This window comes from Episyrphus balteatus, chromosome 4 (genome assembly GCF_945859705.1).
Source record: "Episyrphus balteatus chromosome 4, idEpiBalt1.1, whole genome shotgun sequence".
Taxonomy (NCBI): Eukaryota; Metazoa; Arthropoda; class Insecta; order Diptera; family Syrphidae; genus Episyrphus; species Episyrphus balteatus.
Window position 1 is genome coordinate 14,754,219 of NC_079137.1, and position 24,634 is coordinate 14,778,852.

At 30.5% G+C, this 24,634-nt stretch overlaps 1 protein-coding gene across 8 annotated transcripts in view; it reads left to right on the forward strand.

Annotated features, from left to right (window-relative positions):
- LOC129917783 (uncharacterized) overlaps window positions 1-24,634 on the forward strand; it is a 62,339-nt gene that overhangs the window by 17,896 nt on the left and 19,809 nt on the right. For 4 of the 8 annotated variants that reach the window (XM_055997916.1, XM_055997915.1, XM_055997921.1 and 1 more), the window contains exon 2: window positions 7,282-7,320. The exons of 2 other annotated variants lie outside the window; for them this stretch is intronic. In XM_055997916.1, coding sequence (XP_055853891.1) covers window positions 7,282-7,320 — 39 coding nt within the window. Of the gene's footprint in view, window positions 1-7,281; window positions 7,321-8,293; window positions 8,998-24,634 lie in introns of those variants that run through there. 2 more of the 8 variants (XM_055997924.1, XM_055997920.1) reach the window with 1 other exon arrangement.

Genomic DNA, 24,634 nt, shown 5'->3' on the forward strand with positions numbered 1-24,634 from the left:
CTTGCGCACTGCCGAGATTTTGTACTTTGAAAAAAAAATGAAGGCAGAAGGAACAAATTTTCTTTAAAAAAAATGTTTAAATTAAAATTGGTATGCCATTTTGTAGAAATCACTTATCCACATCTAAAAACAAAATTTCAAAAAAATACAATGTCCCGTTTTCGAAAATTTTATTTTTCAAAAAAAAATTTCAAAATTTTTTTAAAAATCCAAAAATTATTTTTTTTGAAATTTTATTTTTGGCTTATATTTGAGTTATATAAGTGCTTCTTCAAAAAAAGTTTCGTTGAAATCGAATAAGCCGTTTCGGAGAATATCGGATTTAAAAAAAACCGTTCTATGGCAGGTACCGTTAATAATGATTTTCCAAAAAAATTTTTTTCATTAGAAGATAGACCTTGTTTTCAAACTTACATTTGAATTTTTTAAACAAAATCGTTGGAGCCGTTTTTGAGCAATTACAGCTTTACTGAAATTGGTGTATGACAAGTACCGTTATTTTTGGCCCAAAAAAATTAATTCCAAAAACACCTCTGGAGGGTCTCCAAAAAATGCTACATACCAAATTTGAAGTCAATCGGTCCATCCGTTTAGGATGTAGATCCTTATACAGACAGACAGACAGACGGACTTCCGGGACCAACTTTTTTGGCATTCTCTATAATCGTAATATCATGGAAAAGTGTAATCTGAACTTTTTTTAGATGTGAATTAGTGATTTCTACAAAATGGCATACCAATTTTAATTTAAATATTTTTTTTTTTAAGAAAATCGGTTTTCGGCCGATGATTCCTAAACACCCTGTAAAACAATTTTCTTGAAATTCATTGGTGTAACAGCCCTGGAAATTTCCTTCAAATTAAAAAAAAAACTGTACCGCTACCTCAATCCGTTCAAAAGTTATGATTTTTGCAACGAGATAAGTCATTTTGGACAACAGTGGGGCGTGCGTCGATGAGGAATAAAAGCTAAAGAGTTATTTGATGAAATGGTCTTTTGTGCAGCTTTAGTTCAAAATGGCGAATCAAACCCTCCCTTGTTCTTGAAAAATTTCGTTCTTTCATTAGAGACAATATTTAAACTAGATTTAGGTACAAAAGTTGGAAAGAATTCACAACATTGCCCACTGACTGGCATATTGTACTACAAACAGTGTCGGAAAAATACAATTTTTTAAAATTCCATAAGCTTTAAAATCGTGATAAATAAAATGCACGACTGGGTCGCACGTACTTGCAATTGCAGTTTAAAACACTTTTATGTTTACTTGTAGATTTAAAGAGCTGCGTCTTTATAAATTTTAAAGTTTTTTTTTTTGATTTTGGGTAAGAACCGACATTAAGGGCAAAATTTTGTTAAATGAATTTTTTTTTTGTTATTTGACTCTTTTTGAGAAAAACTAAAAATGCAGTTTTATTGCAATTGCTTTGAATATTACGTCTGCAATCAAAATCGTTAGAGCCGTTTTCGAGATATTTGGTGTAACTTGGAAAATTTTTATGCTAGGTAGGTACACTTTCTAAGTGAGATATAAAAAAACAACTTTCAGAATTCTATAAAAATCATCTGTATCAAATTTAAAGAAAATCCGTCCACGCGTTTTGGATGTGGAAATGTGTACAGATGGACGCACAGACAGACACGGACGGAGTTGCGAGACCCACTTTTTCGGAATTCTCCATCATTGTAATGTTAGTTTTACTTACAACCTCAATTTTTTTTTTCGACACAAAACCAATACTTGCCCTATAAGCAAGTTAGAAATTATATATACATAGATATTCAAAAACTGGATAATAAAATTCGGTATTTTTTTTTTTTTTTTTTTTTCATTTTTGGCAATGTTGCGTTCGTCATAATGTTAGAAACTCAAGGAAAATCCCCAGAAAAAAAAACCTTTCCATTGAAACAAATCAGTGGAGTGGCTTTTGACAAATCAATTATACATAGGTATCATTGAAAAATTTACATTATTGGAAAGCCCTGTGAGTGAAATTTACTACTGCAGGTAAGCATTTGAGGTTAGAGTTGATCATTGAAATAAAAACTGACAGATGAGAACAGAAAGAGATTAGAACATCGTCAGTGAAACGATTTGTGTTCCTAATATGGAAACGAAAATCAGCTGTTCATTGAAGTCAATTTCAAGCAGTGAAATGATAAAATTGTATTTTTAGAAAGGTTTTAATCAAAATCACTTATTTTTTTAAGTAAAAATATTTTATATCTCATTATCTTCATGCTGATACACATTTTAACCATTTTTGTTTGCTTCAATAGCTGAAAAATGCAAATAAAAAATTTCAATGATAGCTATAACTGGCCCCTAAAAATGAATGAATGAATCCCTTTGGGTTTAAGGTTTTCATGTGATAACTAACATTCTAATTGGGCTTTATTTCAATGTTTAATTATTCACAGGGTGTTTCGATACATGTTGCAAATCCTTTTTTTTTCTCTCAAAATAACACCTTCTCACAAGAAATATTAACAGTGGGGTTTCTGTCTTTCACACGAGTTGAATAACTTTTTAGTTGTGATCGTTTTTTATTAAATTTTAAATTTTTTGTAAAAAAAAACTACAATGCCCTTATTCAAGTGAACCGGAATGTACACAACCTTGACAAACAACGTGATTTTGTTTCGAGTGATCTAATAAATCCAAACACTGTAAGATACCAAAAGAATCGCATTAATTATACCATTTGTAATGACAACGCCGCTGACAACTAATACCAAACTTTTTTTTAAACTCTTTATTCTCATTCATTTTCGATACTTGTTTAACCTCTGCCTGTCTATTTACGTGACTTTAAGCCTTAAAAAAATAAACGAACATAAAACCAAAAGTAGATTTATGTGCTTCTTTTTGGTTTACTTTTTTTTTAACTACCAAAAGACGCAACACTTTGTAGTAATGTTTATTCTTTCTTTCAGCAATGACCTTAAAATATTTCTTGTTTGAAACAGATAAATCAGAAAACGAAAGCCATATTTAGTCTTGGAATCTCAGAAATTCAAAAAAGTCTCCAATTAAAAAAAGAAAAAAAAAAAAAAAACAAAATAAATAATTTCACTTGGAAATGTACTTAAATATAAAACCGGTAACCGGTGTAAAAAGAATATTTATGCGTAGCAAAATCCCCAAAGGCAATATAAAAAAAAAAAACACAAAAATTGCAGTTTACTCTCGATCTTAAAAGTTAAACCAAACTTGATTTTTTCTACTTCTTTTTTTTTCGTCTAGTTTTTTATACTTTAATTTTGTACATAAAAACAACAAAACTTCTACTCTCCCAGGAGTCATGAATTTTTCAATTAATTCAAGTAAATGACAGATTCGTTTAACAGTCCAGATCAGTTGAAATAATCCACTTTGGTTGAAAGTTATCGTTTTTGTTTTAGCAATCATAAATTAATAAACATAAAGATTCTATTTACATAAGTACCTATATCAGACTCTCCCAACCGACAATTCTGCTTCCACAAAGCCTAACTAGGACGACCTCACTAAAACCAGCTCCTCTTCCCAATTGCAACTAATTTCATATAATCTAGCAATTTATATATCACGAAGTTAAGTAAGGTAGGTATGTGTTTTAGGTAACTTTTTGTTAGAAGTTCCTGCATATTCCGCGACTCACGGTTGACGGAAGTTATTTTTCTTGTCGAATAAGTTTAACGAATCATTTTTTTAAAGACGGTGATAGCAATTAGCGAAATTAAAACATTTTAGAAACATCTTGACTTAATAAAATAAAATTTCTAGTTTGAAAGGAAAAGTATCATTGGTAACAAATTTTCATGCAGATTTAAAAAATTAAGGAGATATAATAATAATATTGATATAATAATTTTATGATTTCGAAAGAATTCACTGTCGATGACTTCAAGATTTTGTTAACTATTTTTGGTCTATTTTAGAAAAAAGTACTAAAAAATAAAATAAAACTCGAAAAAGCATTTACAATCTACTCCAACTAAAGCGTCGAAAATAAAATGCACGACTAATTATTTAAAATTTGTTTTTCATCTTTTCAAATGTTTTGAAATCCAATCAAGTTCCAATTTCTTGCGTAAGAAAAAAAATTTGTTTTTTTCCTAATTGGACGATTTTGTTTAATAATTTTATGAATACAAAAATTTAAAGGAACTTAAAAAAATATTAATAAAAACAAAATTTCTAAATTTTAATTTTATATTGGGGTTATTCCATGAGTGCATATGCATATAGGCATATTTTTGTATGTTTTCCGCTCTTAGCTATTCACTTAATCAAGTTTTAGTACATTTTACACTTATGAGTATTTACAGTGAACTCTTGCTAACTTGAACATACGATAATTTGAGCAATCCAATAACATGAAAAACACTGCTGTACGGTTATTACAAGATCAAGTTGACAAGTAGAGCATCTCTTGGGTTATAGATAAAAATTCTGAAATCTCTTTATCTACTTGCAAAATATTAAAACAGAACTAAAATTTTCCTCTATGATAAATTGATTCTATTTAGACCTCCATTTATTTGAGGCATCATTTATTTGTTTTAATTTTTAGATTCTCTACAATTTCTTTACCTTCTTGTTCAAGAATACAAACTGAAAACTTGACTTTATGGATTAAATTTTTCAACGGAGTTAATTTTTGTATTTTTATTTTAAGCCTTTCTTTCAAGTACCTATACATTTTAAGTAAGATCTCAAAATTTCACTCACAGAACAGTAAAAGTTATTTAAATATAAATGTAATTAACTGAAACTTTATCTGGTATTCAATTGACTTGGTGTGTATTTGCAACGTATCCACATCATATGTAAAAGTGTGTATTGAACAAAAGTGAAGACCGCAAGTCGTCCATGACCCAAAACTTTCTGCTGACCAACATAGTTAGTTATATTCCCTACCTTCAGTCAGTTCATTTATGATAATTATTATTGGTTAGTTAAGTAGCAGTTTTTTTTTTAGATTTTTTTGGATGGGACATTATGGAAAAAAGTTTTCTCAAGAATTATTATTTGTGTTGTGTTTAAGTGCCACTTTAGGCCACAATGAGTCAGTAAGTGTGGTATTAAGCTGAGTTTTTTTTTCTTTTTCATTCATTCCTTGTTTCTTTTCTTTTTTTTAATTGTTTGGGTCGATGATGCTTTTAAGAAAACGATGGAACCTTTTTTTTTAATAATGCAAAAGCGTGTCACGGGTTCCGGTTGGTAGAATGACTTAACTTGAGCTGAGTTTGAATTTTGGAGTTGAACGAATTGTGTGTTAGTGCGCTGAGATTAACATTTTTTTTTAATTTTGTGAATTAATTTTTTTGTTTGCACTTTTTTTTTGTTGAATAATTTTGTTTCAACCAAAAATGTGAAGACCTTAATTATATGTAAGAAACCTTAATTAAAGAGTTGTTAACAAGTAAGTTCAATGTACTTTTAATAGCAAATACAAACAAAAAATAAAGTAACAAACCAAGCTGAAAAAAGTGACTGAGTTTTATATCAGCTAGTTTATTGAATAGAGGCTGAAAAGTAATAGTAATTGGAAATATATTTTTTTCGAAAGTAAAAATATGGATCACAAAACAGTTAAATTAAGAGAAACCACATTCCCCTGGTATTGTCTTAAAAATGAAAAAGAAAACCGAACTTTTTGATCTCATTCGCTGAGATTTATTGTGACGAATTATAAACTTACTCATAATAATTAGCATATACAGAATTCAACGCACTACTCAAGAAAGTGCATTCAATTATTTAATTTGTTTATTTTACATTTTCGCAGCTTGACCCAAATTTATTTGATGATGCTAATTACTTGAATAACTCAAGTCACGTCTTCTTCTAGAAAAGTTAATTACCTATTTGCACTTTGCAAACAAAATTAACAAATTTATACTTTATTTGCTAATATTTTTGACATTTTTACCAGGCTGACATTTTCAAACTGAAATATAATTGGAAATTGTAATAATTGACAGTTTTTCTTCTTTTCCACATAAACAAAAAGATACAAAGTTATATTCATCGTGAAGTATGGTTTAAAGAAGAACTTGTTTGACATTTCTATGTTAAGCTTCTGAGATGGCATTATTATTAATGCCATCCGTCATCATGCGTAAACTTTATTTATTTATTAATTTTATTTATGATGCTGATTTGACCAATAAGTAGTTAGTTAGTATAGGCTTGTTACACCATATTAAGATTAAACAAGTCAACTAAATTGATGTAATTGACGACCATAACAATTTTTTAATGAATCTTTAAACAAACTAGCTACTCTACTACAATGCAAAACGTGTAGCAATCGTTAGCCTTGAATGAATAAAGAAAAAATAGATAATTAAAATCTCAGAGATTACTTCAAAAGAGCAACAAAATGGATCCTGTTTTAACCTGACAATGGAAACATAAGGCATGTGACAGGTTTTATCATAAGATTTCAATTATGGAAAATTAGTTAACCAAGGATTTAATGATGACTTTATAAAAAAGATTTTGTCATACTTTGTTAAAATAGTTATTTCGTAATGAGTTATGGAATCAATGTAGTCTTAATTAAGGCATGCCTCAGGGTAGTTATTCAGGTCCAATATTATTTTACTTTATTCACAATGGCTTGGTTTTCATACAACATTTTCTGCGTGAAAAATGAAAAGTTATTTAGTTTGATGTTATAAAATAACAACTACAATTTTTAAAAAGATTGCATTTCATGCTTTTTAATAAATTAAAGTATAGAAAAGCCATTCAAAGCAAAAAAATTAGAATCGAGTATGATAAAATCAAATGAAGGATTTCAAGGTTTTCCAGAATTATCTATTATTTTATCCACAGGCTTTGTGAAGTTAAGAAGTTTATAGGTTTTAATTGCCGAGCACATAAAATCGGAGAATGTCCAAGAATGTTTCTGTACAAAAAAATTGAATATTAAAAGAGCAAGACATTATTATTTGTATCTCAAATTAATACAAGAGCTGTCAAGAGTGACAGAGAAAGATATGTAAGCAAAGAAATATATATATTTTTTTAATTCATTAAAATGTTATTTTGGTTTTGTAAATTTGGTTGTTTCAAATAATTCTCTGATTAGTTGTCTTTCGGATGTTGTAGTTGTTTTCTAAATTTAAATAACAGTTTATATGTGCTATAATTTCAAACCGTTTCTCAAATTGTCTTGTATTGTTTTTTTCAAAATCCCTACATAAATAGTTTTATATAAATATAATCAATTTGTTTCCAATTTTATGTAACGCAATTCAATTATTTTTGTTTCTTATTTCAGGTATGTGTCAAAAAATTGGAATTCCTTAACGTTGCAATCGTAAGTTATGTATAATTACAATAAAATGTATAAGAATTAATTTATTTATTACAAAATTGAACCTTGGAAGTATAGTTTGACGAAATGTATGTTATTCTCATATTAACATCTCTACCTGATTATTGAAAACCCAAAAGGAGGTTTATGTGTTTGACCGGTATAAATGTAGGTTCACATGTGACATCCTAGCTACTTAAGTACCTGTCGCAATTTTACAAATGAAATATCGCTGCAAGCGTCTTGCTTATCCGCTGAGTAATAGCTTTATGAAGTTGAATAAAATCGAATATGGCACCATCTAGAGGCACAATTCATAAACATTTTTTTTTTTAATAATTTACAGGAGCGTTTTGCTTTAAACTTGATAGATAGTTAAAGGTTTTATGTGAGAGGAAATTAAATTTTATTTTAACCATCATTAAATGTCGCTAACAAAGTCCTACTTTCAAAATAAATAAATAGATTTTGAACTGTTATCAACGATATCCACGATAGAACAATGGGTTCGATTTTATGTTGTGCTTTAAAAGAAAAAACCCTACAAAAAAAGTTAAAAATTTATTAATTTCCAAAAATTTAACTTTTTTGAGTAGTTTTTGTTTTTTTGTTTATTTATTTATTTAAAATTTAAATATTCACATTTTTTAATAGATATGAAATGCTTAGTAAATTTAATAGAATAGAGAGGATATTTTATTATCAAAAGAAAAAATGCTACTCAATAATGCATTTTTTTTAATTAAATTATGTCAAAGTAAAAAAAAACTAGAAACGATTAAAAAATCCACTTAAAAGAATCTTTAAGTAAATAAAGACTAAAAAGGTATTTTACTCTTTATTGCCTTTGTGTATTTCTAAAGTGTTATTTCTCCAGAAAAAAAAAACAGTTTTTTTAAAGGGATTTAAACGAATCGTGGACAGGTGATTTTCGTAGACTTTTGAATGTCAAAAAAAAAATAAATATTTACAAAGCTTTTAGTCTAATAGAGTTCATTTCGAAGCAGTCTATCAGACTTTCCCTACAAGAAAGGGGAACTTCATTCAAAAATATCAATTGTTTTCTTTTTCAACACCTTTTTTCGGCATTGGTATGTATGGCATTCATAACAGCCCCTAATATACGTACAGTTGAAAAGTTATTAAGTGCAAAAAATGCCACTTTGGCAACCATTAGCAAATATTAGTCACTTCGCACTTGTTACCAATATGCACCTTAATGTCAAATAATAGCAAAGTGATTTTTTTATATTTCCTAAAACAAAGCATTCCCGTTAGAAGTGTCATTATTTTGCTGTATAAATTGATAAAAAATCAATACAAACACTTGTTTCTGTCGGTAGCGTTATCATATCTTTTTTTCCTATTCTTTTGCAAACCTTGATAACAAAATGCGGCAGTTGGAAGTCACCACTCAGCAAATTTATCGAAATTACATTCGCGTTTGCGAAAGTCTATTGACGTGAAAAGTACCTACCTACGGAATTCAGTAGTACTTAACTACTTTAAGTTTGAATTTTTTTTTTTCATTCAAAATTAAATAAAAACAAGTGTGCATCCGAAATCTATAACATCATTGTAAATCTTAAGTGATACTCAATACAACTTTTGTGACGTGTTTCATTCTTTTGTTTGTGATCAAGCCATAACCATTTGTTCGAGTATATACATTTATATGAGGTGAGATATTAATTTCATCTAGACAAGCAAGTACTTTTAAGTGTCATTTATTTTCTTGTATGTGAATTAGTTCTACGAAAAGAAGATGACTAACAGTATTTTTTTCCCTCTCCATTTAATCAAAATGTTATCACCTTCAAAAGACTTTCTACGTTTTATTTCATTTGAAAGTTCAGAAACTGCAATATTTTGTTTTATTATGTTAAATTTATCGATCATTATTTTGAATGTCAGTATCAATGGCATTTTACTGACGCAAAATGTTTAACTGTACATTTTTTAAACAGCTGTCACTTGGTAAAGTTTTATCTACTCATTAAAGAAGTAATTTAGAAAAAAAAAAACGATAATTAAGTACAACGAAGTTTTTATTTCACCCTTATTTTTGGTTGTCAATTTATTATTATAACGATAAAATGAATCAATCTATCCAAAAGTGTTGTCATTGATAAGCAATTCTAGCGTAGGTGTAACCTTTTTGAAAGCCAAATTGATAAGGGAAACATTTATTTTGCTGGATTCTTGCACCCTGCAAAAAAAAACTGGTTTCATACAGCAAGCATTATATGAAAAAACTTAGATTGAACTGTGGAAGCTTATTGTTATCAAAAATTAAAATAATTTGTTTAAAAAAAATTTGAGCTAATTATTTTGATGTACATACTCAGATTCTGACCGTAATAAATTATTATTTACTGTATAGATAATGATTAAATATTTGAAATTTTCAGTTATTGATTTTTTTTTAATGTTTATTTATTTTATAAATTCGTTTATTCATACAATGTCACACCCGGTTACAAAAATAAATTATGTCACACCCGATACATTTTTTAATTGTAAAAAAAAAACAGTTTTTTTATAAATTTCTTCAAATAGGTAGGTACATGCTTACTGGAAACTCAGTAAAAACTTTATTCATATTGAACAAGATATCCCCGACTTTTCATTCAAAAATCTACAATATGGCTTTTAAAATTCACCGAAGCAGAACGTACCAATTTTCTAAAGTCAAACCTGTTTAATCTTATCTTAAGATATTGTGACGTTAAACATTTTTTTAAATATATTAACAACTAAATACATTAGGAGTTGAAGCTATTAATTGCCTTATTTAGTAAATAGTATCTACGCAAACCAGGAACAAAAAATTAAGTGACTGTGTCACACACGTTACAATAAAGTAGACTTTATTTCTTTGTACAGAATTTAATAGTTTTTTGTAAAGTGATCCATTATTGAGCTATTGATAGTAAAAGTCAAGTTTGGTTTTTGGTTTGATGACTGATAATGCAGTCTAAACAAAATCATAGAGGAGTCAAACAAAAAGTAAAAAAAAATCGTAAAACTAGAAAAATGTAGCTTTCACATCCTTTTTGTTTTGCCATGATACGATTATTTTTTACTGAAAAACAGTCTACGAAAATCACTAAAATAAATCATGAATTTTTTTATTCCTTTAATTTTTTTTGCTAGTGTATTTAATGTGATCTAATGGTTGTTATCGAAGAACTTCAAAAACATTCTAGCATAGATGACCTGTAAATATCGACTGCAATTTGTATTGTATCTTCAGTACCTTCCCATTCATATAAGAAATTAACACCCCATTTGACCACTTCATAAAAAATGATTACAATACACGAATATTGAAGATCATTCGTTGCTTAGTTAACAAGGAAAAACATAGAATTCTGTTAAGCTCCACCATTAAATATAAGTACTTCTGAGTTCTGACTGCATTCATCTACTTCACCTCTGTGGTAAAAGTAGTTCAAAGTACTTAAAACTCTTCCAAAGTAGCCCAATCCACTTATTGTATTCAAAAATATGCATCATCGAACGAATGTGCCAGTGAGACAGGAGCCCGTTACATGGGTTAATGGCTAATTAATAGTTAATTGAATGTTTCATTCCTTATAACCTATGATAAGTATCTATCAGGTATCATAAATCACGAATAAGAAATTGGATGGCTTTTTAAAAATAATAGTCCCAAGTAGAGAGAGAGGCGCTTCTAATTTCTTTCTTACTTCCGTTAACAATCCCTTCTCTCGAAGAGTATCAATTAATTTTAAACTCTAACAAAATAGTAAGTTTCTATAAAATTAATAGTAATTTGCGTTTTGGCATTCACTTCTTGATTCATCTTCGTTTGTCAGTTTAGTAAAAATAATGTCACATCACACACAGGCCACTTTATTAGCTGTCAATTGGCATACACTCGTATTGTATTGTTTTTTTTATTGCCAAATTGATATCTTCTTTTTTCTGTGTGAAGATCTTCATTTCTCTTGTATTTTCGCTTGCGAAATATTCAATTTACAGTTACAGTTTGAAGAGATGTTGCACATACGTAAAGAGCCCGCATTATAATATTTTTACATAATGAATACCATGATTGGGATTAACACAGTTCCTGGATATGTCGCAATAAAAGCTTATTTTTTCTTTTTGTTTCAAATCAATAAATTTTTCTTTAAGATTTTATATCTTTTTTTTTTGCAATTTATTGATTTGCGAATATGTTATGCTTCGTCATTGGCAATTGGCGATAGAGTAGATGCGTTGAAGTGCGTTGATGATGTTTGATGTAGTCGAGGTATTGATATCAGTGAAGATAGTTGTTTGACACAAATGAACAAGAGTTTGATTCTTAATTGACAATTGAAGGACAGATTTGAATTGATATTCTGTTTTCCTTTTTCACATCAAAGTCAAGTGAGTTATTGTTAAGATCAGTGAATAGTGATAAAAAAAGCGGTTTTGTTTTTGTTTGCAAACAAATTAAATTAAAAGTATGAATCTTTGTTGTGAGTTGTTTATAATGTGATATGAATAACGACAGATAACTTTTAATATTCTTTTGGTAAAATAATATTTTTTTTACTGCTTCACATGTTTATTGTTTGTTTATTTTGAAACTTAGAAGTTAAAGTGCACATTTGATGTTAACGAGGTTCAGAAACAAATAGAATAATATTTAACGATTATTTTGCTACAAAAGTTAACGAAACAAATTAGTTTTTATATCAGTAATTGACGTAGAATACTACCTAAGTATTCATTATCCACTACAAAAATATTAATTTGAAAGTATTTCCAATTATCGGAGTGGTAAATGATAAATTACAAGTGCTTCTGTAGTTAGACATACACACCTGTACACATCCTTAACGTTTTATATAGAACGAAACAAATCATGTTGTATGTGACATATCATAATAAACCTAAAAGGACATTTTAAAATCTACTTGCTGGTCCTGCGAACTTCAAACCGCCATCAGAGGAACCAATAAATGTTCTATTTTATTAGTGTAAATCGAAATATGAATAATATATCGGTTGGGAGGAAATCTAGGTCAGTTTTCAATACATGATAATTGATAACTATCAATTCAGAAGCAAAACCATCAAATCAGATAGTTGAATGAGCTTGTAACAAACGAAGACGGAGTCGTTTGTTTGAAACCTGGGCTGCGCGCTATCGTGTACGGTTTCCGGAGAAGTATTTAAACTCCCTCTAGCTCTTTCCGAGTGGAGAGATATTCATAATCTTGTGAGATAGTAAGCATACGTACAACGTGCGTCGTAGTCCTCCTAATCTAGATGCTATAGATTAAAGATCTTAAAGTCCATCGAAATCCTCCGTTTCCTGTCAAGGTTTTGTGCAGTTCGCTGCTTATCAAAAAACGAAAAACAAAATAGGTTACAGTATACAGCCCTGTGTGACTCCACTTTGAACTTCAAATTCGTCTGACACTCTTCCTCTAGGATGTGCATTTGAAGTTTATACACAACGCATGTTACTTTAAGCAATGAGCTTTTTTTGTGATTTTGCAAAGCAAGAAATATAAACTTCCGCTTGACGCTGTCAAAAGCGTTCTTAAAATAAATTGACTGAATGAGTTTAATAATGCCTCACATTCAAGATGAAATCTACAGTTTTAAGGTTCCGACCCATAGAATCCGTCGCGTGCGTTACGTCCAAGTTTGCAACTGACAGCCCGATAAACCCACGTTCTTATCAAAACCGACCCACAACTGACGGACTCGACGAATGCGTTTTATGGTTCGGTTCTCATAAGAACGAGCTGTCAGTTAAATCGGCCGACGTAATGAATAAAACGGATTGTATGGGTTGGGCCCTTTACGGAAATTTCCAATGCGACTTAAAATTTGACAACCGATTCATGAAACTGCAAAAGAATGCATATGTATATCACGTTCAATAGAGAGCAGTTTCTTAACAATATCTAGAGATTTTGAGGATATGAGAATGTTTTAAATAGTTCGACTGAACCTACATTCTCTGCTAGATCAATTGAAAAGTTCAAATACACTATACCACACATTGTGATTTTTTTTAATGAGACAGTATGTTCCAGTTTAGTTAATGTCACTACCGTATCACTTAATTTTTAAATGAAAGTAAACATTTCCAAAACAAAAGCAAAAATATAATAATTTACACCAACCCACATATGTAAATGTATATTGATGATGGCTCAAGCAATTAAAGCTTTTCATATTTTCGTTTTATTATTTCGAACAAGTAGCACGAGTGCGTAGCGCGTATCTCAATTCCATTTATGCAATTTGTGTTGTGTTGTTTTGTGTTTATTATTAACATCATATACAACTCGTTTATTTGCTTGTCACTTTTTAACTTCAACCATCAGGTGACGCATATTAAAAAGGAAGAAATGTCGTTGTGAATTTTGTATGTCAAGGCCGACACAGACTGCTCGGACTAAAACTATGTAACCCGCTTTGTTTTGGTTTTGTCAACCGTATTTGTAGCAAAACAGATAAAAACTACATAATTATTTTTAAACCGGATGTGGGTGTTCATTACGTATTATGCTCGTTACTTGAGTAAACAATTAACACGTATCAACCATCATCATATTTGGTACAACTGCATTTCCTAGTTAATTTTATATAGACAAACATTTTCATTTTATTTTCTCACTTCACCAGACACTCGGGCATGCAATGCCGTCTTTACCATAAGGGCACACGGGGCCCGTGCCCAGGGCCCCCATTCTCAGGGGGGCCCCGAAGGAACGAAAATTTCTGTCACACATTTATTCTCAAAACATTTTTGTCGGGCAGACCATCTACCAAAAAAATTTAGTTTTTATAGGTATGGCAACCAAATAAAGTTTTTTCTACACCTATACGGAAAATACAAAATGTTTTTTTAAAAATGAAAACAAATTATGTGGCGTTGTATGCGGACATTTAAATCCAAACGACCAAACCCAAATTAAAGGACCATGGGCATTTTGGGCCCAATTTCAACATTGCTCAACAGTGATGAAACGCATGTCAAATGAAAGGTCTTGAGGAGTACTTTAATTTATTATATGGGGGTGAAGTCGAAATCGAGCGCAAAAGTGGTGTTTTGGACCATTTTATAAAATAGTACTAAAAATGAAAAAAAATATATTTAAAAAAAGTGGCAACTCTTACTATAAAGTGTTTCACCTTTTTCAAAAGCTAGACATCCCACCTTTAACTCAGTATTAAAATAATGTTATTTCTATCAATAGTTTTCGAAAAAAATGATTTATAAATAAAAAAATATAAGAAAATAAGGTAAAATCAAAATATTTAGTACTAATTTTTTTTCACTTTAATATTTGTATAAACCTTTTTATGTCAAAATATTCACTAAAATCTGTTGTGTCGTTTACATTAAGAAATCGGTTCTATGGCAAGTAGGTACCGTTAATAACGGTTCAAAAAAATATTTTTCTTATTTCAAAAGTGCATCCTTATTTGCAGCATTACATGTTTTTTTTTTTCAAAGCAAAATCCTTATCCGTTTTTGAGAAAATTGCAATATCTAGAAAACTTTATATTGGAGATATCCGTTAAAAAGGAGACATTAAAATAAAATAAAGTAAAACAAAATAAAATAAAATAAAATAAAATAAAATAAAATAAAATAAAATAAAATAAAATAAAATAAAATAAAATAAAATAAAATAAAATAAAATAAAACAAAACAAAACAAAATAAAATAAAATAAAATAAAATAAATTAAAATAAAATAAAATAAAATAAAATAAAATAAAATAAAATAAAACAAAACAAAACAAAACAAAACAAAACAAAACAAAACAAAACAAAACAAAACAAAATAAAATAAAATAAAATAAAATAAAATAAAATAAATTAAAATAAAATAAAATAAAATAAAATAAAATAAAATAAAATAAAATAAATAAAATAAAATAAAATAAAATAAAATAAAATAAAATAAAATAAAATAAAATAAAATAAAATAAAATAAAATAAAATAAAATAAAATAAAATAAAATAAAATAAAATAACGTCTCTTGGAAATCACGTACATATCGTCTGTATCGAGTTTTTAGCGAATCTATCAATCCGTTTGAGCTTTTTTTTCCAATTCTTCAAACAGAAACTTATAACCGGTACAGGGAAATTATTGGCAGTATAAAATGTACAATTATTGGCAGTGGCAACGTTTGATGTCTCAATGCGCGTATTATTGGCACCCCCTACCGATAATAAAGACACTAGGTACTTTATATGGAACGATATATTGGCAGCCCTTTTCAACCAACCATTGCTTTTTAGCCAACCATTGTACTTATTTTACTTTCCAAAAGGGCCCCAAATTCTTGTGTGCCCAAGGGCCCCAAGATAGTTAAAGACGGCCCTGCGGGCATGAAATATAAACGATAAACCCATTCATCTAAGCTTTAATAGAATAGACAGACACACACTGGTGGTGCGTTTTTAGACCAATCCGTCACAATTAATCGTTACGTGTAAACATAAATTCCACATACGAAATACGACTTGTTAATCTGATCAGAATACCGTGAAAGCCATCTAAAAATGGCAACAGACACCCCATTTTTGCGAGTGCATATACAGGGACGTATTTGAATTAAAATGATACAGCCCATTGGCAAAGTTCTCTAGTTTTTTTTTTTTTTTTTGGTTCAAACTTCAAACTATCAATTCTAACCTTTTGTTAATTTACTGGTTTTTCGAAGAATGTTCTATATCTATGGCATAGTTGATAGGGCGAAGTTATGGAATGTCAGCCAGCAGTACCCAGTGCGAACCCTATTAGGTTTAAAAAAGAAAGTACAATTCTTGTTTTATTGGGGGGAGTAAAATAGGTTGTTTAATGAAATGAAAATAATTTTATTTCTTTTCATTTTTCATCTTCAACATTTTAAAAAAGCAACTCCTTCCTTAAGGTTTTTTTAAGCATATTCAAAACCTTATGAGGACATTTTCATACGAACTACAAATTGAAAAACGTTATACTTTTTACATGCAGAGAAACCTTACCGAAGCTTTAACGAAGTTAAATTATCGTTTTGTAACGATTTATCGAACATGGCATTGGTGGTGCCCTTAGCCTGTGTTGGGTAAATACACTCCTGTTTCAATTTCATACACAACACACAGACCTCGTTTTATAATTTTGTGTTCGTTTAATGCCGATGTCACTTTGAATGGAACAAATACGGCTTTGTTTTTAAAGTTTTTTTTTGGTTGTTGGATTATTCCGACGACCCAATGTAATCATGGGCTAATAAACTATGTTTCTTTACCTACAAGCACGAAATAAAGTACCACGTGCGGGTGTGTTCCATTGAGATTGAAGGCATTATGGCAAATAAAAACAACAACAACTATAACAAAACATTTCGCTCAGAGATCATTGGCCCAGATATTTTCACGCAATTTGCCGATACTGTGTATTATATTTCGTTTCTAATATCTGGCTAGGAGGTACTTGGAAAGTCAGATATCTAGATAGATATCTACAAACTACAAAGTATATAAAAGTTGTTGTCTTGTCTAACAAATGATCAAATAAATTCAATAGATCGTGCTCTCAAATGTTCTTAACCTCAAAAAAAAAAAAAACATAACAAGGAAATGTTAAGGAAGAAGGAAAAGTTCCCTATAAATGTGTCCCGTCGCGGTCGTTCGTCGCCGCCGAAATAAATGGTTTGACATAAAAACTATTGACTATTGCACATAGAAATGAAAGAAGTTTATATTTTTGTTTCCTTTGTAGGTACCCTACGACTATAAGAATCGAAAATAACGCAATTAGCCATTTCGTTCAATTGGCAGATCACGACATTTTTGCTTCACGTTTTTGGTGTTAGACTTTTTGTTTTGTGTATTTTTTTTTATTTTTGTAAATTTTTATTTGATTCTTTAGTGAGTTAACTTCCGTGCACTTTGTAGAGTACACAAAGTTCACGGTCTTTTGATTACGTGAACAAAGTTCATGTTGAAAGACGACTGATGATGAGTAATAATTGTGTATCACTTACTAAAGCAACAATTAGTGATAAAATTGTCTATAGAATGTGGCAAAATGAAAGAAAATTCTCTGAATGAACTTAATTGTCCGTTAAGTTTTATATTGAAGAACATTTCGATAGGTATACCTTCTTCCAATCAAAACAAAATAATAGTATAAGCTACGAAATTTTAAAACGATGATAGTTAGAAATGTCAAATTTCATCTTTGACGCCTAGGAATTGAAGATGAAGTTTGACATTGGACCGCTAATACACTGAGGAAAAAACGCAACGTAAAATGTTCAACGTTGATTTAATGTTGAAAAAATTAACATTAAACGGGTTGGGGTCGAAATTCTGTATGTTGCAAAATTCTGTATTCAAAATACTGTATGCCAAAATACTGTATGTCAAAATTCTGTATGTGCAAAATGCTGTACGAGCAAAATTCTGAAAGTCAAAATTCTGTGTAGCAAAATTCTGTTTGGTCAAAATACTGTATATCAAAATTCTGTACATCAAAATTCTGTACATCAAAATTCTGTAAAAATGCTGTAAAAAAATATCGTTTTGATAATGTAAAAAAGTGCGCGCGCACTTTTGTACATTATCAAAACGATATTTTTTTACAGCATTTTTACAGAATTTTGATATACAGAATTTTGCCGTACAGAATTTTACAAAACAGAATTTTGCAAGTCAGTATTTTGTCCATACAGTATTTTGACGTACAGAATTTTGTATTTACAGTATAATGACGTACAGAATTATGGTCTCACAGTATTTTGACCCTACAGAATTTTGTCGTACACAATTTTGACAAGCAGAATTATGACCCGCTCCCACATTAAACTTCTTCAAAATAAAATTTAAACAACGTAAGAATTTTTTTTATTTTTGTCGGACTTCAGCTTTTGTTGCATTTTATCACTCTAATTTTTAACAGTTTGATAGCACTTTGGTAAAGCATTCGCCTAGTAACCCAAGAGTTGTAGGCTCGATCCCCAGCGGCTGCCCATTTTTTTCTTTTTTTTTTTTTAATAAATTGATGCTTTTTTTTAAAGTTGGAACAACTTTGATTTAAAGATGTTTTATAACAGTAAACCACTTTAAACTAACGATGTTCTACTTTGATTTTTAAATTTTCGTCTTCAACGCAAAATTATTCCGAAAAATAGTTGAATCAACGTGGTTTTCGTTGATTTTAAGTTGTTTTTTCCCTCAGTGTATCTCTAGAAATCACCTACTTATTCCTTATATCGGATTGTCGAGAAACATTTTGAGAGATCCGATGCCTTAGCATATTTCGATGCGCTGAATCTGAATGCGAGATCCTTTTCACCCCATCAACTCCTGGTTTTGAGTAGTGCAAAATATTACAAAAAAAAAGCCAAAATTCACCTCGGATTCGTGTGTTTGTTGTTCACGCCATTTGTTGTTTTCTTGTTTGTAATGGTGTTATTATTAATATGCGTTTATGTTTTTTGTAGCAAAGTTTATAAACTAACGTCAATTGAGATTTTGGTCTGACTTCCTTAAACTTATAACAAAGCAATTAATGATTCGTTAATTGCTTTCTGAATTCAAATTCCTCTAAATAAGATATTAAAATTTTTCGCAAGCTTTTATCTTCCTAATAAAGATAGATAATGAAAGACAAAATGTGTGATTACTCCATTAATCTATAATTAGCAATTACTCAAAAGCAATAAATTTTGACATGTACGTCAATTTAAGTCATTGTCTACGATAAAATTGACAAAAATGACTTAATGTAGGTACTAGGCACAATTTTCGTTTCTCTTATCAAGCAGTGTAATCTTTACATTAACCAAACTACACACCTCATTTACTTTCAATTCCAAAAAAACATGTTGAAGGAATTTTCAATTAAGCCATTTTAACCGTTCTGTCCCGTTCGTTGCCAGTATATAACAATCCCAATTAGTACCTCTTAAAGACTTCAAAATAAAAAAAAAGACAATCTTACAGATACATTATTTACTGTACACTGTACAGTGTTGTATATTTTGGTATCTGTCTATATAAAATGTGACACATCAAGCAGTCATCGTGACAGCTTCACCTTTAGATGATATGATGACAGTTTGTCAAATGCGACTTCTACTATATACACTCTCGTGCTTAAATATTTAAACAGTTGGTATAGATGATGCCTTCATAATAGAATAATCAACAAACCAAAAAAAAAAAAAAAGAAACAGAACAACAATGAACCAACGAAACACTCAAGTGTAAACAGAACTCAAGTGTGGAGAGACAAAAAGTAACGATATCTAATGACAGGTTTGTGCTCTATAACGTCTTTGGGCGTACCTAGAGTACCTATATTTTTTTTTGCTTTTTTTTTTCAAAAAAGTTACTGCACCGCGAAATGACTCCGCTAAACTTTATATACACTTGGATTTGGATCTTGGTCATGATAAAATAAAAAGGTTGCTGGCTTTAACACGTGTATCAAAAGACGTGTGGGGATAAACGACACGCGGACACATTTCTCCGCATCTTGAAATCATGCAGCCGTATTTCATTTCCGCTCAAGCCACAAACAACAACTAGCTAGCTGGTATATATTTGTATATCTTTCTAACTTCTAAGCAAGATTCTATAGAGGAAGAAAAAGAATCTCTCGTATAATATGTATATCTTATGTTTGGTTTGGAATTCCATTCCGCAGCTTTATTTGTGGAAAAAGATACTCTGACTCTCTATCTTTAATACACATGAGAAGTTGATTCAAGCATTGCGTGATGTTGTTTAAGGTTCTTGCCCTCTATGATGGTGGCTTAGAGAAACAGCGGCAGCAGCAACAGCAGTCGCAGCATTAGCAAAAGTGGAAGCGAAGAGCTGTTTCTGGCTGCTGCTGTGCTGTTAGGTCTTTTAGCTGTTGCACTCCCATGGGCCATCATACAAGTTGTTGTCCATGATTAACTACATTTCTTTTTTAGATTTGAAGAAGGCATTAGCATTTATTTGAATTGTTATAAAGATAGGCAAAGGTTTTCTGTGGGAAGACTTGATAATAATATGTTGTAGACATACACAGGCACACACATGTAAAGGCTATAAGGTTTTGACGTTTTATGATTTATTGGAAACACCGGCATCAACACCGGCACCACTGTTGCAGTTGAGTTTTGTTTTTAATTGAATAGGATTTTTTTGTTATTCATTTTTGAAATGACGTTAATTATGATTAAATTCAAGTTATTGTCATTCAAATAGCTCTAGTTGAATAATGAAACATAATAATGAGAAGCCTTGAGAAATAGTAACTAGTTTTTGAATTTACAAGTGATAAATTGATTGATTCTATGATTTATAAGATACGAATACGAATATTCAAAGATGAAGTGTTTGTGTTATTATTATAGCGATGCATCGTTCTAGGGGTATTTTTGATCAAATTGAACTCATATGCGGTCTTATTGTCAACTGAACATTTTCTACCTAAAACATTTTTGTTTGCCTGAAATCTTGAAGGCTATTGAAATTTTGACACGAATGCAAAAATTGTTCCGCCAAACTTATTTCTTGTTTTCCATTAAAAAATTTAGTTCAATTTTTCGCTTGAATTTTGTAGGGGAACAAGAAATAATTTTAGCGGAAAATTAAAGATACATTCGGGTGAAACTACATATAGCCTTTAAAATTTCGGAAAACAAAAATGTTTTGAATGAGAAATTCTACATGAAGCTGTTAATTAACTCGACTTTTCGAACTTTGCAACTTGTTGGCAGTAATTCATAATAAGAGAAAATTTAAAAATTTTAACATTTTCGGATGAAATTTTGTTGACGTAAAACTTTGAATAGAGATGATTATGTACACATGGTTACAAGATACATTCAAAAGCTTTTTTGCCTCGAAACATGTACGAGAAATTAAGCCCAATTACTAACGAAATCACAGCAGTTCTTTTTTTTTGGCCAATATCCAGATGTTTTAGATTAGATGTCATACTCTATCCCTATAAATCACCACTTAAAACAAATTAGGTGTCTGATTCTCCTTTGAACTTTAAATGCGTCTCACAATCTTTCTTCATCAGGACGTGGCATTTGGACCCGTTGTATGTTGCTTTTATAAAAGTAGTCCGCTTATCTTTTCTCCGAACAGTAAAAGCAAGCCAAATAAACTCGTCGCTGCTGACGCTGTCGAAAGCCAAAGAGTTGTTGTATCAATACAGGTAGCTCTAGGGCTGAATCCTGCTTGTTCAGCATCATGTGTGGCTTTCTGCTGTTCCTTTATACGTTCCAGAACAATTTCTGCAATTATATTGGCAATTGCAAGCGAAACACTTTTTGAAACATCCCTTTTTTTTGAAGCTTGAAGATCATTCCCCTTTTCAACTATTCAAAGAATCGTTATTTCTATGTTTGGATTTCAACTTTTTTCAAACGTCAAATATCAGTTTTAAAGCCAATTTTATGACTATTTCTATCAAATCCTATGTGAACTAGTTTTGATCAAATTAAATCTATGACTTAGTTAAGACCTCAGTTCTAAATTCAACTATTTCAACTGGTATATCCAGGTATCCTTAGACCTGTAATCATCAAATCTATATATGAAAATACAAACTCATGAATTTTAAACAAAAAACGAAAAATATTTATAAGCTTCTTATAGCATAACCCAATGCAAAATGGCAACAGCTGTGCACATGGAACAATGAAACTCGTTGTTGCCTTTGGACCAGATATACCTACTCGTTGGTACATAATAAAAATTCCGATCTCGAATGTCCTATGAAAACCTTTCCAACACCCACACGCTTTAGCAGTGGACCAGCAATAACAACAACAACTTGAAACCAGCCATGTGATATCCATACAGAGTCAAGCCATTTGCTTGATTTAACCGATCTGAATCTATTACTTCCGCTGTTCGCTTATATATGCACTGCTTTATACTCTGCGCGAATTGAAATATGCGCACATACAATCGAGAATTCTTAGGGCATGTTCGCATTGTGCCTTAAGTCTAAACAACAAAATACCGCAAAAAAGACGCTGGATTCTTGTTTCCTTTTTTTTTTGCTTTTATTGCAACAGAGTGACAAGAGTGTAAGGTAGGCCATAAAGCACGTCACGCCCACTAGATTTGCACCATCAGGGTCACCGATCTGTGTGATTTTTTGTATTTTCTGCCTTGAATATGAGAGTTAAATCTTTGCAAGCTATATACTTTATAGGGATTCATCTCTTGAAAAGAGAGTTTGAAGTTTAGTGGAATGTGACACAGAAGGGATAGATATAGAAGCAGCCTCAGAAGTGCTCTGTTCTGTTGTTGGTAATCAAAGCAATAGCGGTATGCTTAAAGCGGTATTCTAATTTTCAACCCAAATCACCCAGGCAGAACTTTATTATTTCTTGTTCTTGCTTGCGAAGCGGAAGTAATGTGAAAATAAGACGACTATGGTGAGCATCAGTACATAGGAAAGCATTGTGTTACAGTTTTGTTTTTTTTTTTTTATTTTTTATGATCAGCAGCTGGACAAGCTCCATCCAGGTGAATGGCTTCGACGACGACGACCGAGAAAGATCTTTACATCGACCATTGCTTGCTGGCGCAATATATGCATGTAGGTACTGTTCCTCTTTGCTGCTACCGGTCTGGACCGTAATTTGTTTTCTTCTTATTAGTGCTACTGGCCCGGCCAGACAGAGCGAATCGGCTGGCGGGTCTAATTGCATATCGGAGCTTGGTGCAGATTGTTTTATTTTATGAAGTGTACCAATGACCTAAGCACAGTGCTAACGAACGGAGGTTAAGTTTCATAGGATTTGACCTCAAAACATCAAGAATAAAGAGATATTGTTTGTCCACTATTGTTTTTGGAGCACCGCACCGGACAATGAATTGTGAAAATAAAACTAGTAAAGCACAATGTGTGTCTGCATTCTCTCTTTTTAAAAGCGATGTTTAACTGGCTCCCGACGTGAAACTGTGTAATTTGATTCGAACAAGATTAGATTTGCGGTTGTTAGAATGCATTATTTTTAAAAATACGACTGAGATTTCTTTTTTTCGTTTTATATAATAATAATAAAAATAATAATAAATTATAGACGTAAACATTAAAAATAAACATTTAAAATGGAAAAATTTGAGTGATGCATCATACCATGCCAATTTTTTATTTTTTTTTTTTTTTTTTGTTCGATCTCATTTGTTTGTTTATTTATTTTATCAGGTTATTGTTTATACAACAGGTTGTTATGTGAAAACGATAAATAAAGTTAAAATATATTGTTTCCTATGGTACTGTTGACACAAGCTGGAAACCTACATATATGTTATTGACACACACTCAGTTCCTGCAAAATTAAGTGCAAAATTTAGAACAGCTTATGGGGGTCAGTGTCAATTTAAGGTTATGTATGTTTGTTATGTTTCTATACAACATAATTTAAACCGATTTTATTGCCCGCGATTTTTGGAATTTTTGCAATTGCTGCAGAATTTTTGATCCATAGTAATCTTTTATCATAAAGTTGATAGTGGGCGTAGAAAGCCCGCCTCTTTCTTAGAAAATTTCATGGTTCTACGTTGATTATGTTCCTTAAAGTGTAACAAACATTTAAAATTTTCATTAGTATCAACTATCAGGTCTACCATTCCACCAAGTGCTCAGTAATGTTATGTAATGTTATGTAATAGTTCACCGAAAATGGGTGGCATCCACGCCCTCTGATTAAAAAACTGCAAATTTAAACTCTGTTCCTCTGAATGGTCAAAAATATAGCCATTTTAAAAAATTTCAAGGTTCTGCAGAAGTGATCTACAATGTTTCAAGAATTTAACGGAAAATACCAGATATAGGACGCTTCTTGAATGGAGAATCTCAAAATGACCGAAATTACTCAATTTCTCTTGTTTAATGAAAATTTTAATGCAAAAGCTAAATTCCAAATTTGCAAACAAATGGACTGTTTGTTTGGGATGTTTTTAAGATAGATACGAATAGTGTTACCTTTTATCTTCTCATAAAGAGGATTTACAATTATTTCCTTTCTCGAGTAAAAAAATTATGCTTCCACAATTTCTAAGTCATTTTAATGAATAAAAATTTATTTGATTCAGCATGAATAGTAAAACTGTTTATAAAAAAAAAATTTATAAACCACAAAATGTAGCTTAAAACGGTCTCCGAATTCTAAAAAAAAAACGGTGAAAAAATGTTGTATTTTGAGATTCGGTCCAAGAGCAAGTACTCTTCTGTTTAGAAATGTAAAAAATCTAAAATTGACCGAAAAATGAAATCGTTGAAATGTTAAAACATTGAAAAAAT